At 52.8% G+C, this 16,266-nt stretch overlaps 1 protein-coding gene across 5 annotated transcripts in view; it reads left to right on the forward strand.

The window, feature by feature from the left end:
* Positions 1-12,547, forward strand: part of LPIN1 (lipin 1) — a 48,474-nt gene extending 35,927 nt beyond the window's left edge. For all 5 annotated transcript variants that reach the window (XM_087823354.1, XM_087823356.1, XM_087823355.1 and 2 more), the window contains 7 exons: positions 563-689; positions 1,858-2,006; positions 2,503-2,589; positions 5,041-5,193; positions 5,842-5,956; positions 7,224-7,327; positions 9,926-12,547. In XM_087823354.1, coding sequence (XP_087679480.1) covers positions 563-689; positions 1,858-2,006; positions 2,503-2,589; positions 5,041-5,193; positions 5,842-5,956; positions 7,224-7,327; positions 9,926-10,085 — 895 coding nt within the window. In that variant the 3' untranslated portion in view covers positions 10,086-12,547. The remainder of the gene's footprint in view (positions 1-562; positions 690-1,857; positions 2,007-2,502; positions 2,590-5,040; positions 5,194-5,841; positions 5,957-7,223; positions 7,328-9,925) is intronic.
* Positions 12,548-16,266: the final 3,719 nt, after the last annotated feature.

Consider the following 16,266-nt stretch of genomic DNA (forward strand, 5'->3'; position numbering starts at 1 on the left):
GAAGAAATTTGGATTCCTTGCACCTGTCCTGCCACCTCAGATGGGGAAGGGAAGAGGGAGTAAGCGTCCTCCTGGGTGAGGAGAGGATCTGACCCTACTTACCCGGAAGAGGAGCCTCGTGGTTTCTAATAGTGATGATAGTTGGTAACTAAGGGAGTGACAGAGGAGAGGCAGGCCCAGCTGAAGAGTGCAGGAGCATGCGGGTGGAGTTGAGCGGGACTCACTGATGTACGTGATGCATGTGGTACCTGACCACCCGAGGCACAGCACTCAGGAGGGGCCCCATGACCCCTCACTGATTCTGGCCGAATGCTTTTTTTTTTTTTTTTTTAATATATCTTTATTGATTTTAGAGAGAGAGATAGAAACATCAATGATGAGAGAGCCATTGATTGGCTGCCTAGCCTGCAACCCGGGCATGTGCCCTGACCGGGAATCAAACCCCGATCGCCTGGGTCCTAGGTTGATGCTCAACTACTGAGCCACTCACGGCTGGGCCCTAATGCATTTTTAACGGCTACCCAGATGCACTTTTTAATTGGTGGATGTCACTGTGTTCTAGAGTAAAGCACGAGTCATCCTCCAGTGACGAAGAGCACGCAGCTACCAGGCCGTCCAGTGCCCCCCACCTCCCTCTGTTGTCTAACGTTGGCTATAAGAAGACCCTCCGGCTCACTTCAGAGCAGCTGGTGAGCGGCCTGTTCTTCCCCGGCCTGTTCGTGGGCACCGGCCAAGGCCCGGCCACCCGACTTGGCGCATGATGGCCTGGGTGTGCCTCGCTCTCTGGCTCCTGCTTGCGCTCCCTGGCACCTTGGTATCCCAGAGTGCCTGCTGCCCTCCTGGTACCCCATGTTCCTACCCCAATGTAGACGCCTCTCCAGGCAGGCTCCTCAGTACCACCTCCCCTTTGTCTCCTCCGACGCAGCCCTGGAGGTTCCTGTTTCAAGTGTTAGCGGAGGGCAGCCCCATGCAGCTAATTTATCCTGAGGTGTAAATGACTGATGGACCAAACCAGGGTTGTTTCCACTTTGAGAGATGTTCATTAATTCAAGCGTGTCCCCTGAGTGGGGAATCAAGCACCTGTGGTGGGATTTAGGAAATTTCAGATTGCAGGACCCGTGATAGTTCTAGCGTCATCTTCTATGCAGGTGCGTGGCCTGTTCAGTCGTGCCCTGCCTTCCCTGGGCCGTTTCCCACGAGCAGTCAGTCAGCAAGGGCCCCAGCCGTAGTTGTCAAGGTGTTCAATGAGGAAAGATAATGGACAGGCCCCGACACCCGCGTAACACCACGAGTACGATCCCGTTGCACCCGTGCAGCTGCTCAGAGGGCGGCTCTGGCGAGAGGCTCTGACCTGCTACCTGGGGGAGCTGCTGCCTGGAATCAGGCAGCATGTGGTGTGATTTCCTGGGTCTAGACCACCTGCTTCTGCACGTGAGCTGTGCCTGATAACAGACTGCTGTGCCTGTGTAAAAACTGAAAACACAGTTCCTTAGGGAAACGTGGTTCCATGCATGGCTTACGTGGGCTCCCAGGACGGTCCTGAGAGCCTAGGGTTTAACTCTCTGAGGTGCTCCTCCACCCAGAAATACCCGGTAAGGTTAGCGTCATCCTTGGACGTGGGAGGCCTGTGTGTGAAGTACGCGAGTTGCATTCCTAGTGGGTCTGCGAGGAGAGCTGGGGGTCGGGTCGCCCAGATCCTGGGAGGAACCCTCCTCATCTAGAGCAGGACAGGGAGATAGAACTGCTCCGTGGTCTAGGGCAGTGATTCAAAAACAGCCCCAATCCCGCTCCTCATGGAACAGAAGCCAGATTCCCCTCAGTCCAGCTTCCCCCTCATGAGAACATTGTGTTTTTCAGAAAAGCCTAAAGCTGAAGAATGGCCCCAACGACGTGGTTTTCAGCGTCACCACGCAGTATCAGGGCACGTGTCGCTGCGAAGGCACCATCTACCTGTGGAACTGGGACGATAAAGTTATCATTTCCGATATCGACGGGACCATCACCAGGTAGGTCCGGCTGACTCGGGCACTGGGAGCATTGACCGTCGTGACCCCTGGGCCCGGAGCCAGGACATCAGTCCTCTCTCTGTGGTGTCGGGGGCCCATCCTGTCCACGGTCTGTGCAGGGGGCTGCTCGTGGCACTTTCGTTGCCTGAATCCAGCAGCTGCATGTAGGGCCCGCAGGTGGTTTCCACCAGGGCGTTGGCTCCTCACCTCATTTGTGTGGACACTCCGGAAGAGCGCCTGTTTCAGTGGCCTTTTCACGCTGATTTAGCCAGTCAGGGACCTGATACGAGATCAGATGGAGGTGCCCTTCGTGTATTAACACACCTCCCCCTTCCTGGAGCCTTCTCATGTGCTTGCTTTAGTTTTGGTCTTTGTGTCCAGAGAGTAGATTGTGGTCCTGTTGGCAGTTTATGGAGCATTTCTGGAGCCATGAGGAATGGAAGTTTTTCCCTTTGCGATGCTCTCTACATGTTTTCTCATTTTTATCCTTACGAAGATCAGATACCCTCGGCCACATCTTGCCCACCCTTGGGAAGGACTGGACCCACCAGGGCATTGCCAAGCTGTACCACAAAGTGAGCCAGTAAGTACAGAGCACATGTCCGCCCCACGCGCTGGGCATGGGATGCTGACTGCGGGGTGACTCCCCGAGGGGTGCCCTCAGCCTGGGGCATCAGCGGGGGTGGGGGGGAATCCTGAGTTCAGTGCCTTTTCAGGGACTTGCCTGACACTGGATATTGCATCTCTTTGGGTTAAAGAAACCATCCTGGGCCAGGATTCTGAATAGTTCACAGTCCACAGCTTGATTCGCTTTGGCTTTTGGAGCATAAATCTATTCCTGTATTAACTGTAACATTAAAAAAATGACAGTTGCATTTTGGGGTTGGGAGGGGTGTCTAGATTTGTGTCTCTTGGATTTTCCCAGAAAAGATATTGTTTTGAAAAGTAAAGTATAGCTTACCTAAAAACACTGGTCCTTCTTTTCTCTGATCGATGGATTTAGAGTGCGTGAGCCCTGTTGGTGAGGATCTGAGAACAGGACAGAGGACTGCAACCAGGGCAACAGAGGCCCTTTTCTCACTGCCATAGCTCTCAGCTGAGGATGAGTGTGCCCCATGGGCCACGTGGTAGTGTGTGGAGATGTTTTGGTTGTCACAACTGGAGCATGCCACTGGCCCCTCATGGGTGGAGACCTGTGGTGCTGCTTCGTACCCTGCAATGAAGCATTGTAGGGATCGCCGCAACGATTATATATGTGGTCTCCCAAAATATCAGTAGCTGAGAAACTCCAGTTTGAAGCTTATCTTGTGAATGTTCCCAAAGGTCATCTTTCCAAGCTACTTTAATGTCTCTCGGCAAAGCATTTGGAGAAGGACATGGAGACTGGGACAGAGGGAGAAACCGCCTGTCCCCAGCCTGCACGTGGAAGGCTCTTCCTTTCGTTGTGTCCCCAGAGTCCCACTCTCATCACTGAGATGTTGGGGGACCAGTGCCACCTCTGTGTGTGCTGCTTTTTGCTCACTGGTGTCTGCTTAGGGGGCACCCTTCTCATCCAGGGATCCCTTGTGTCTGCCTTGCTCTGTCATGTGTCCTGGTTCCATCATCATTACTTTCCCCAGGCACTCTGTCCCAGCAGGGCAGCCTGTGCCAGTCCCACGTGCACCCTCAGTGCAGCCCAGCACGGGGCCGGTGCTGGAGCTCAGTGGGTGTGTAATGGTGGGAGGAGCGTGTTCTGTTGGCCGTCCCGAGTGAGGGGTCTCACCTGAGGGGCCCTGGAGAGTCAGCTGTGGTGACTTAGTGGCACCCGAGCCTTGGTGGGAGCACCCGGTACTCCCGACTTTCATGGGTGAAGGCTCTGGAAAGGCAGCCCCTGCTGCCACCAGCAGGCGGGTCCTCAGAGCTGATTTTCCAGCTGAGTTTAGCGATGGCCTTGGAAGCAGAGCACCCGTGTGGCGAGAACAGCATGGAGAGTACGTGGCGGGTGGCCTGTGATCGAATCATAAAATGTATTTGAAAAGCAAATTTTGAATAAAATTAGCATCTCAGACCCCTGCAGGTGGCAGCTTTTAGGACTCTGATGGGAAGAGCTATATACAGAAACAGTGATGGTTGTGTTTTTTGTTTTTTTATAAAAAGATCACATTAATTAGACAGCTAAATACAAAGATGTTTAATTAGAAAGATTGCTTGATGTTCAGATGCCTCCTTGTATCCAAACAAGCGGGTATTTCTAGGTTCTCTTTGTCTTAAATGCTGCTTTTCTTGTTTTAAAGGACATGTTGTTAAATCTTCTAGAGACAGTCCTCCCAGCATGTGGTGTTCTTGGGGGACAGAAAATCGGGGGCAGGGGGAGAGGTAGTTTGCACTTGCTCATCCAGCAAACATTTACTAAGTGTCTACTACATGCCAAGCACTGTTCTGGGCACAGGGGTTACAGCCAGGAATGAGACACAGTCCCCCTCAGGGAGTGTGTAGATTAATGGAGACAGCAAACGGGACTGCAGTGTAATATCAGTGACAACTGGCATGAGGATAAACAGAGCAAGGATTAGCGCCTGGGGTGAGGGGAAGGAAGGGTGTGTTTTGTGTTTTATTAAATAGAAGGAGCAGGAAAGGGCCCTCTGAGCAGGGTCCTAGGTGAGGTGAGGGAGTAAGAGCCCTGGAGATCTAAGGGAGCCGCGTTCCAGGTGCAGGAATGGCATGTGCAGGTGTCCAGCACAGTAAGGGTTCCCACAAGCTACCCCTGCTTTAGACGTTGGTTGTAAATAAATGGCTCGTCCCCAGATTACTCACACTTCTGCGCAGGTTGGCTACAAACCAGGCGTCCCCACAATACCCTCCCTCGGTTTGTTAATTTGCTGTGATGGCTCACAGAACTCAGGGAAACACATTTGCCGGTTTATTATAAAGGATACAGTGAACAGCCAGATGAAGTACATAGGCAAGGCCTGGAGGGTCCCCCATGAAGCTGGGGTGTGCCACCCTCTTAAGTTCCCTATGCAGTGCCGCTAAACGTGTGCCTTCTGTCTCTCAGAAATGGATACAAGTTCCTCTACTGCTCTGCGCGCGCCATCGGGATGGCGGACATGACGAGGGGCTACTTGCACTGGGTCAACGAGAGGGGCACAGTGCTGCCCCAGGGGCCCCTACTGCTGAGCCCCAGCAGCCTCTTCTCTGCCTTGCACAGGTAGGGCCTCACCTGCCCATGCCCACGCTGCCCCAGGTGTGCCCAGGCAGGCCCCCTCCCTTCCTGGACGGTTTGCGAGAACAGCCTCTTAACAGTCTCTCCAGCCCCTCTCCTGCTCCACAATGGGCACCAGAAAAGTCGTCCTAAGATGCAGGCAGCCCTGCCCGCTCCCTTCACTGTCATCCAGCTCTCCGGGCAGTCCGGTTTCCTCAGCTCAGGGTCACGTGACTGACTGACTGTGACCAGCCGCCTTTTCTCCTCTCCAGTGTCTAGAGCTGAGCATTCGGGGCTGAGCTGTCTCCACTTTGCCGAGTGATGTTCTCCCCTTTTGTGGTGGCTGCCCCTCCCGCTCCTTTGCCCCTTCCTTCCCCACATTGTCAGGCTGAGTCTTAGAGAATCAACTTGCTGTCAGTCTAATCAGCAAAGTCATGTGTCCTGAGCATTTTCCTTGTGGGAGACTTGAAAGTAGGGTTCCCTTTCTGTCCAGTGCTTTCCTGGGAGAGCTGAGCTGACTCACACAGTTTTATCCTCTGAAGACAACTAGAGGCCACTGTTCCCAGTGTCCTGGCATCTGTGACAGTAAAGATAGCCTGATGCTGATGAAGTTGTCCCCTCACGTCGACCCATGTTTACCTGTTTGTTTTATAGAGAAGTGATTGAAAAGAAGCCAGAGAAGTTTAAAGTCCAGTGTTTGACAGACATCAAAAACCTGTTTTTCCCAAACACAGAACCCTTTTATGCTGCTTTTGGAAACCGACCGGCTGTAAGTAGTAGACGGTGTATAGGGCTCTGGGAATCCCCGTCTTTCTGACAGCAGTGATGGGAAAGGCTGGCCTGGACTGTGTGTGAGCCAGACTCTCATCCTGCTGGAAGGAGCTGGTAAAAGCCACTTGCCTACATGTAGGGGCAAGGAGACCGCAAGTTATTTTGTGGTCTCTAGTTTTCTTTGAAGGTTGGCTGGTGAGTTTCAGTTTGAGGCATGAAATGTGGGACTAGACACATTAAATTCCAAATCACTTGCTAAATGAGTAAAACAAGAACACTGGGTAGGGTTAGATGCTGCCTGCCAGACAGGAACCACAAAGCCCATCCCTAGCACAGTGGTGAAGTCAGTGTCACAAATTTTAAGCATATAGCAGTCCCCTGCTTATCTGTGGTTTGTTACCCATGATCAACCTCAGTCTGAAAATATTAAATGGAAAAGCCTAGAAATAAAAAATTCATAAGTTTTAATGTGCTCACCCTTCTGAGTAGCGTGATAAACTCTCACTCATCCTGCCCCACCCCACCGTGTCCCACCAGGACTCGTCCTTGCCCAGTGGAACCCGCTGTAGACACACCCCACCCGTGAGGTTAGTCATGTAGAGTCCCTAGGTTGTCAGATCCACTCGTGGTATTGCAGTGCCACCCTTGTTTTACTTAGTAATGCCACATCCACACAACTTTTAGTACAATATATTGTTATAATTGTTCTATTTCATTATTGATTAATGCTAATCTCTTGCTGCGCCTGATTTGTAAATTAAATTTAATCAAAGGTATGTATGTATAGGAGACAACGTAGTCTCTATAGGGTTCAGTATTCTCTGCAATTTCAGGCATCCACTGGGGGTCTTGGAGCGTATCCTCTGCGGATAAGGGGGCCACTGTATTGTTCATGTAAAGAAATGCTGTGGGATTTAGTGTCGGCTGCCCCAGTTTGCTGAAGTTCAGTGTACTAGAGAATAGAGTTGGGTAATAACTTCCCAGTTAGAAAATTCTCTTGCTTTTGAAACTCATGGCCAAGAAAATGGGTCAGAGAATAACCTTAGGGAATGTTAGAATTGCAGGGGGCAAGCCGGGTGGCCCCCTTTAACTCAGTTCCTGAATCCAGAGGGAAGCTGACTTAATAGCGTCGCATCCACAGCTATTCTCCCTCTGCACGAGTTGCGAGTGTGGTTCTGGTTAATGAGAATTTCACAATGTTGCAGAAAATCAAATGTGTATTTGTATTTACAACCAACCCCTTTCCTAACCCTTTACAAACATAGGACGTGTATTCGTACAAGCAAGTAGGCGTGTCTTTGAACAGAATATTCACCGTCAACCCCAAGGGGGAGCTGGTGCAGGAGCACGCCAAGACCAACATCTCCTCGTGAGTATCCTCACCTTCCCGCCATGGCGGCGTCATTACCTTCACTCTTGCCGTCCTAATTTAGGAACGGCCTTTACTGTTCATCATATACCTTTGGGTCCTCTGTTGCCTATATTTTAATCTGTAATTCCTATAAGGAAAATATATTTTAACTCCTCATATTTTGTCCAAAACAAAATGTTTCGACAATCTGGATTAGATCAGATCCCCTCTGGGTGGAACATTTAAACTCTGGTCACATTCTGCGCCAGAGTGGATTGGAATGAATTCTGAAACTAGTGGTTTTGATTTGCCAAGTTAGGTTTAAAAGCCTAGAATGCGAATTAAAAAGTAACCAGATTGAAATGTCACATGATGCTGTATTTAAAGATGAGGAACCTTGTATCCCTTCATGTTCTGGCTGTGGCAGCCTTCTCACCAGAAACCTGCTGTGTATCAGGGTTCCTCCCGGAGTCCTGGTCACGGCGCGTTTCCCGGAGGTGGGGGCTGAACTAAGTGGCTGGGATGAGGGGTCCTGGTTGGCTGTAGAGTCTCTCCTGACTTGTGATTTGTCTCACTTTGGGTCCCTAACATCTCAGAAAGGAGAGCATTTCCTCATCGTGTGTTTTGGGAGCTTAGCCCACTGGGTGACACCAGGCAGATGGGTGTCATCCTGCCCTGTCCCTTTCAGAGGCTGCCCCTGTTTGGCTAGGTCTCTGTAGACCTGGAGCCAACCCCAGGGGCCTGCTGGAGCCCTCCTCAGATGGAGGGGTCGGAGTGGGCGTGTCTGGGTCTTCTCCAGGCACTGCCTGTGGTTTTAGGTCGATCATGGATCTAGGTTTCTTTCTCCAGAGCACGCTTTCACCTTCAGGAGCTAGAATGTAACCTAGCTTCTACACTGCAGTTCTAGGAGAGCAGCAGGGACTGACCCCGCTCTCAGTCCCCTCCCAACACCTCTCCTCCCAAGTTCTAAGTGGCCACCCCTGACAACGTCACAGTTCCCTCTGCCCCTTGTTCCTCAGCCCATCACATTCCCACGTGACAGGGCTTCCTGAGTCTGGAGAAGATCTAATGGGTTTTATTTAGGGTCAAAAAGAACTCTCAGGTGATGTGACACTGCCCAGAAATGACCACGGTTTCTGCCAGGCAGCAGCTGAGTGGCAGGTCTTGTTATAAGGGGCCTGCAAAGAGGGATGCCAGCGTCTGCGAGGGTTTGCCCAGGAGGCCCCTGAGGTCACCCCACTCCCTGAGACTCAGGTTGAGTGCCCACCACCTGAGCCTTGGCCTAGGGCGGTTCTGCACTTGGGAGAAAGACGTCATCTTATACCTAGACTTGGGGGATGAGGCGTTCCCGTGAGAGAGGGATGCCCTCCCCAGGAACGCACACTTTCCACCTCTGGTACCAAACTGGGTGCAACTATTGGAACCAGCGCATTCTTCCTTTCCATGTGGGCCCCTCAGAGCCAGTGGGAGGGCTACTGTGAGAGGCCTGGGATGGAGCTGGCCCAGCATTCAGAGCAAGAGACAGAGGTTCCAACCTGGGCCCCATCCTGGTGGTAAGCGGGGACAGCTCCCTGTGGGTATGGCCACCTCCCAAAGCCACAGAACTCTAACCAATAGGTCTGAAAGCCAGAAGGAATTTCGAACATTTGTTTTGATCCTCAGGAAAGACATAATTTTTGCTTGTGAAGAGAGATTTTTTTCGTTTTATGCAAGCACGATATTTCTCAGAAGCCCTTTGGAGGTCCTTTATTAAACACACACTTCCATTCTTATTTAATAAGTTATTTTCTGCCCCGGAACATGCTCGTTCCTAGAGGTTGGGTTTTTGGAAAGCCGCTTCAGGCTCTCAGCACATTGTAACTGGAGAGGGACCCGGTGGCTGTGAGGGGGGCTCTGGGGCTGTGCAGAGAGGCCTGGGCTTGTCACAGTTTCTGGTTGGAGGCGCCCACAGGTCTGAAAATGTAAATTCAGTACAGCAGCTTTCTTTTGTAGCGTAGGCCACAGAAACTAACATGCCACAGCTTCTCGGGAGTGTACAGAAAATGGAGTGAGGGGATTGCAGGGAGCGTTGAGAAACACTGGTCTCTGTCAAGTCCATACTCAAGAAAGATAAAAGGCCTGAGACCAGAGAGGGTAGGACACCTGCCCCAGGTTGCATAGCAGTGAGGTGGGGAGTAGGTCCATTTTCCCAAGATCACAGCTGGTAAGGGCAGAACTGGAGGTCAAATCCCCGTCTCCTTAACCTCAGGGCCCAGTGTCTTCATCATACAGAGACGCAGTCTCATGATGCTCCAGAGATCTGGGATTCTTTCCTGGATGCACACACTCAAACTCGGTGGCGGCACGGCTGTCCCTCTGCCTGCTCCCTTCCCCTTGTCCCCGTGCTTCTGCTCTGCCCTCCTTGGCCCTCCTCTGTGCTGCCTCAGGTCCCATCGCCTCTGACTCCTGCTTGGCATGCCCTTGGATTTCCTATTAATTCGTGAGGAATTGTAGAACACCCTCCATTGTGTCAGCCCCGAGGTCCGTTCTTCAGGCTCGAACACAGCATGGGGAGCATGGCAGGCGTCCCCTTGGCCGGGCTCCCTTGGAGGCGGTGACGCTGTCGTTCCCTTCCAGGTACGTGAGGCTCTGTGAGGTGGTTGACCACGTCTTCCCGCTGCTGAAACGCAGTCACTCTTCGGACTTCCCCTGCTCAGATACATTCAGCAACTTCACCTTCTGGAGAGAGCCACTGCCACCGTTCGAGAACCAGGATGTTCACTCCGCCTCGGCGTGACGCGTCCAGGCAGCCTCCTGCACCGCGGGGAGACAGGCCGCCCATTAAAGGATAGGTGTTGGGAGCCGGAGGGAGCTCAGGAGGCTGGCCTGCGTCATTGGCTTCTGAGCAGAGTCGAGATGCACACACTCCCTCCTGCTGCCCAGGGCTGAGGCTTCTAAGTCAAGTGCAAAGAAGGGGGCATCTTAAAGGCAGGAGTCGGGCGCACTCCCAGCAGAAGGTGGTCCTCGGGTGTGGCTTGAAGCCAGAGATGGGGCCGCTCTTCCCGGCCTGCAGCATTGGCCACCAGGGTCCCCGGTGGTGACAGTGTCAACTGAGGGCCCCCAATGCGCCCGGCTGTAGAGTGGGGCACATATCCCTTATGGCGGTCTGCACCCCTCTTCTGCACTTGGCGGGGGCACCCTAGCCTTCACTGTTCTGGGCCTCGACCTTGTGGATGTTCCCTCACAGTATTTGCTGACAGGTCTAATTTTTAGGTGATAAGTCCTTTAATTTCTCTGGTTAGAGATAACCTGGGTGATCCCCCGCCCCCTGTCTGTGGCGCAAGGCTGGGATGTTGACTCCTTAACGCACCTGGCAGGCGTTTTATTTAGAATGTGCTTTGTCCGGCTCTCTAACTGCAATGCCTTAAGCTCAGGTTGTGGGAAGTGTATCTGGGGCCGTGTTTCAGATCCGTTCAGGGCTCTGCCTGCGCCTTTATCCTGCAGGCAGTGTTGAAACACAGGCTTGACCAGGGCTGGTGCCAGGCGGTAATGGGGTCAGTTTCTACTGGGAGCTCTCAAAAGAAACTGCTCAGTTTTAAAAAAAATAATTTCAAGAAGTGATATTATATTCTTTGTGGATAGCATCTGTTACTCTGCTCTGACTGGTTACTGTTACAAGCATTCGGCCGTGTTGTTACTGCTCACTGGTCACTTTAACAAGATACACTTTAGACTGTATTCTGTGTCTCACTAGGGGTTATGAGTAATTATTCTTATGTTCCTTAGCTTTTATCACTAAATGACTGAGTGACATTCTTTAAGCCGCCAGAAGGTGATTCTCTCTCGTTTATTAACTGGCTTGAAGTGAGAACAATTTGAAAAGTCAAAGAATTATTTTGGTAAAAGAGTTTGCTTTATTTTTTGAAGTATTATTTTTCTAAAGAGCATTTTCCTCCGATGACTGAAGTGCTGTCCTATTTAAATTGTGCCATTAGAGTCGTGGGCGGCAGACCGTGGGACAGCCGATGGAGTTTTACTCTTTCTGTGAAAGAAAGCGCAGAGGTGCTGCCTGGGTGCGGTTGGCGGGTGGGGTGGCAGAGGCGGCCTTTCCGACCCATCGGCGCGGCCCCTCTGAGAAAGGCGCACAGGCCTGTGGCCGATCCCACTGGCTTAGAAACAAACTCGCATGCGCAGAGTCCCTTTGGGAGCCTGGAAAGTAATTAGAAACGGTCCTGCCTTAACCCCTGGGCTTGCTCATTAGTGACCTTTAGAGCTACACTCCTTCTGTCACGGGTTTGGGTGGATTTTAAAGGTCATGACCTAAGGACAAGCGTGGGGTCTGCAGAGGCTCACAGTTCCTCCTCCACTGGGGGGTCGTGGCTGTGAGAGTGGGGAGCGTTCCCCTTGTGCTGTGTGCCGCTGGTCAGAACAGGACGAACAGCTGCAGTCCCTTCCACGTGCAGGTGTGGGAGGCGCACCTGGAGCTTCCACGCCACAGCAGCTGAACCAGAGCCCACCTCCAGGAAGTCCCACGGATCCGTGTCAGGTTCAGAGTGTGACCCCCACCCCTGTCCCCTGCCAGTGGCTTTGGAAAATGAGACTTGTACCTGGAGGACACTCACGCATATGCGCGATGGCTTATCTGTGCTCACACAGCTATAACCCGGCCACCTCACGACTGCATGTCATGTGCTGGGACATTGCACGTGGTCCACACATCCCATAACACCCCACAGAAGTGTCTCTCCAGAGGGACAAGTCACCGAATGTTCCTCACCCGTGATGGAGAAAGTGTACCGGCCTGGTGCACTGGAGAGGTGGTGACACCTGCAGAGAGCTCCCTTTGCAGCTTAGGTGTGGGCGCTGCTTTGATCTGTTTTATTTACAGCACTGGCCGGTGTGTGGGCTGGCGCAGGGGGAACACTAGCGCTTCATTATGTTGTGCTGGATGCAAAGCCAGAAGCTGTTGTAATAAAGAGACCTGTGAAAGACCTCTGAAAACCAGTATGTGAATTTTATTTTTAATTTATCTTTATTGTTGAAAGTATTACAGGTGTCCCCTTTTTTCCTCATTGACTCCTTTTACCCTGTCCCGAGCCCCCACCCCGGTGTGTGAATTTTAAATGGTTTTTGGTAAGCGATTGTGTTGATTTTCTAATCTGTGATATCAAAAGTATTTTATTCTCAAGAAAAAAAAAGGCTATGAACTGTTCAGAATTTGGAATAAAGCAGCCAGCCTTTTCTGATGCCTTTGGTAAAATCCCGACCTTCTGTACCTGGGAGGATAGGAGGGGGGAGGGGGAGGGCTGCACCCCAGGGTTTGTCCCACCTGGTGAGAGTGGCTTGGGAGCAGGAGTTTTCACTAAAACTTCGTCTGGGAGGGCCTCCCAGTGTACCCCACGTGGCCGTTACATAAGCGGGTTCTGTTCTGTGTTTTATGTGATGGTCAGGTGCGGCCACAAGAGCAGACACGGGAGAGGCTCAGGTAAAACCTAGTGTGTGATACTCACAGGTTCGAGGAACGGGACGCAGGGCCACGCGAGGAAGTACCCGGTGGTCAGGAGGCAGCAGGCGGGAGTGAGGGGAGAGCCTAGGCTTTGTCGGGGTTTCTGCAGGAAACGGGCCAGGCCAGGGCCAGTAGGATTGGCTCGCTTGACTAATTCCCATGGCCTCTGAGCTGTGGGGCTGGCCCCTGGTTGCCTGGCACCCGCCTTGGGAGATTAAGGCAGGGGACTATTGTCCCCCGAGATGTACAGACCGGCTAGAGGAGAGGGGGTCGTGCCTATCACAGGTGTCATCCACCGGGCCCTTTGCTGTCTCTGAGAAATGGCTGCCATTCTCCCAGCGAGGAAGGTTTCTAAGATGTCAACACGCTATGGTAACATACAGGACATAAAAGTATGAACAGCGCAGGCTCCCTTGCCTCCCGCTTGCTGTCCTCAGGTTTTGGACTCTTCTCCGTGGTTTACCTGGTTCGTTTTTCATTTTGAACGAATCAAGCCCTTGACGAGTTCACCACATCACCGGGGAACTCGTAATTGCACGGGTTCCGCGCCTCGCCCCCATGCCCGAGACCTGCCTCAGCCCGCCTGAGTGCTTCTGGAGTAGATGGGAGAGCAGTGGTCCCTAAATGCTTACACGATGGCCACGCACGGCCCCAGGCTGAGCTCGCGTCGCCAGACCGAAGGCTCCATCTCCGTGGAATGAACGTGTGTGGGAGACAAAGCAAACCCTCTCGTTTGGCTGCACGTCACAGATCTGTCCCAGCACGATTTCAGACTGTGAGCTTTTTCATCTGTAAAGTAAAAATTAGCCTGAACCGTCGCCTTGGGCCCGAGGCTCCCACCCGCCATCTCGCAGTGGCACCACTAGGCGACGCTGTTTCCGTTCCGTGTGCAGGCAGCTCCCACACGCGCAGGGGGCCAGCCCGTGCCGCCGGCCCTGAGGTCAGCCCAGGCTGGTTTTGCTGCTTTTCTGGGCCTGGAGCTGAAATACAACCGAGGCCTAGATGGTATCTCTAGGGAGGCAGGCCAGGGGGTCCAAACCACGTGACCAGCGATGTGCTAGGGGAGGAAATGTCACCCTGGGGGCAGTTTCCGCCCTACAGTTGTCCTTTGCTAGGTACCCCGGGCTTTCTGCCCTGGTGACTTTCTGTACCTGGCCCATGTCCTTGCTCTGCTCAGGTCTAACTGCCTCCCACAGGACCTGGCCTGGCCAGAGCGACAGAACGGATCTGTCGAAGGAGGGAGGGAGGGGTGGAGGGAGGCCCAGCACTGGGGCCCCGCCGCGTCACCAGGTGTGCCGGGCCGCTGAGGTGCAGCCGCTGCTCCAGCCAGCTCCCGGGGCCCGAGCGGGGGCCGGCCCGGCCGGGGGCTCTGCCTGCGACCCGGCTGGGCGGCTGCGTGCCCGTGGACCCGGGCCGTGCCCAGGTTTCTGAGGGCTCCCTCCTCTCCCGAGTTGTGGGGCCTGGAGGTGCTGTCCTGGTGCCAGAGATCTTCCCACTGGGTCAGGAAGTCCATTCAGCCCCACATTGCTTTTAATGAGTTTTGCAAGCAAGTGGCCTCTTCCGGTGAGTCATTCCTCCTTTTGTGCTCCGGAGATTGTGGTTTTAAGTTTCACTTTGGAAAGTAACCACTACTTTCTGCAGCTTTCTCCGCCTCTGGAATCTGCACAAGTTACACTCATTGTGCAACAAAGAAATGTAAACGCAGGCGGCCAGTCCCGTTTCTGCCCCGATTGTAAAAACACCCTTTTCCGAGATGGACCGCGGGGCCAAGCTCAGGAGGAACGGTCTGCATTTTCAGGGAACACACTCACCGGGGAGCTTTCTATTTTGTCCCTGAGAAGTGGCCAGACAGCTTCACCCCTGTCCTCCTCTTGATTCATATTTCAGGAATATCCGAAACATAAACCACACGCGCCGGTTGAGCGAGGTGGTCGCCTCTGGTCTGCCGAGAGAGGCTTAGTCTTGGGCAGAAGTTCGCGTTCTTCCTCTCGGGCAGCGCGAAGGGGAATGATCTGGAGGCACGTTTTGTGCAGTGAGATAGTCTTCACCTGGGCTTTCCCCAGGAATCGGGGCCTGGTGCCCGAACAGGTGGATTTCTTAGGGTGAGGATTAGACAGCACGTGTTAAGTGGACAAACACAACGTGACATTTTCCTCCAAGCGATGTGCTCATCTTCAGAATGTTAGTGTTGAACTAAACGATTCTTACGTCATTTTACTTAAATAGGTAAAAACATAAAACAGTGGCCCTTATACAATTATAAAACGAAAATGCATTTAAAACTCAGGGCGTGCCCTGGCTGGTGAGCGTTGCCCTGCGCACCAGAAGGTCGCTGGTTCGATTCCCAGTCAGGGCACGTGCCCAGGGTGAAGGTTCGATCCCCAGCAGGGGGCGTGCAGGAGGCACCTGACCCGTGTTTCTCTCTCACGTCAATGTTTCTCTCTCTACCTTTCCCTTCCTCTCTCTAACATCAATAACAAATACTTAAAATAAAACTCAGCGCAGCTGTAGCTACAGCACTGATAAAACGCAAATCAGGACGAGTGCTGTTGTTGGGAAACGTTGACGCATGGGCGCTGAAGTGATGTGGGCTTTGGGTGTATAGTAGAGGTATTTGTGTTTTACATTTCATTTGTCAACCCGATTCCTTTGATTTTCGAGCACGGTGATGGACCACGGTTTCAACCTTCAACGCTCACTCCTACAAAACACAGTGATGAAAAAGCTCTTACCACACATTTCCATCTACAGCGCCTGCTGATGCAGATCCAGAGAACAGGGCGGGGTCCCGGGATAAATCGCCCGCGGGTGCCGAGGGGCTGCCAGGAAGCAAACAGTGGCATAAACCAGTGGGTGTGTCCGTGCTTCGGAAACCGTGAGGCATGGCGCAGCTCTGAGGTTTATTGCCATTGCTGTTTCAGATCACTTTTTACAGTCATTCGCTCCAAGTTAACGAGAAAGACTGAAGCCGAGAGGCCGACTTGTCGAGGGCAGAGCCGGAATGCAGGTCTCCTCCACTCCAGCACATTTCCAGGTGAATTCAGGCTCTGTCCCATTGCACCCTCCAGGCGTCGCAGTTGTATGGATGGTGGGGACAATGGAGGGGAAATGAGATCCCCGCACCATGGGCCCCTCGCACGAGCCGTCCATTCTCCAGACCCTGCACATAAGACATCTTCTCCGGCAGGGAACAGGCCGCGAGTGACAGGCATGAGGCCGCTCCCGCATCTTCCCCGGGCTGGAATCGCTGTGTGGCCACAGGGCCTTTGCTGTTTAAAAAAACGAACCCACTTTGAAAAGTGGGGTACGCTCTTCCCGTCCTGAGCCGGAGCCAATGCAAACGCGGCCCAGTTAGTCTCCCCGGCGGGGCACCCCCTTTCGGCTCAGAAATACCTGCATGGGACTGAAGTTTGAGGTGTAGGATTAGGTGACTATATTAATTTGGTCTTGGAAAACTGGTAGGATAAAATTA

Source organism: Miniopterus natalensis, chromosome 13 (genome assembly GCF_054644295.1).
Source record: "Miniopterus natalensis isolate mMinNat1 chromosome 13, mMinNat1.hap1, whole genome shotgun sequence".
NCBI classification, from domain to species: domain Eukaryota; kingdom Metazoa; phylum Chordata; class Mammalia; order Chiroptera; family Miniopteridae; genus Miniopterus; species Miniopterus natalensis.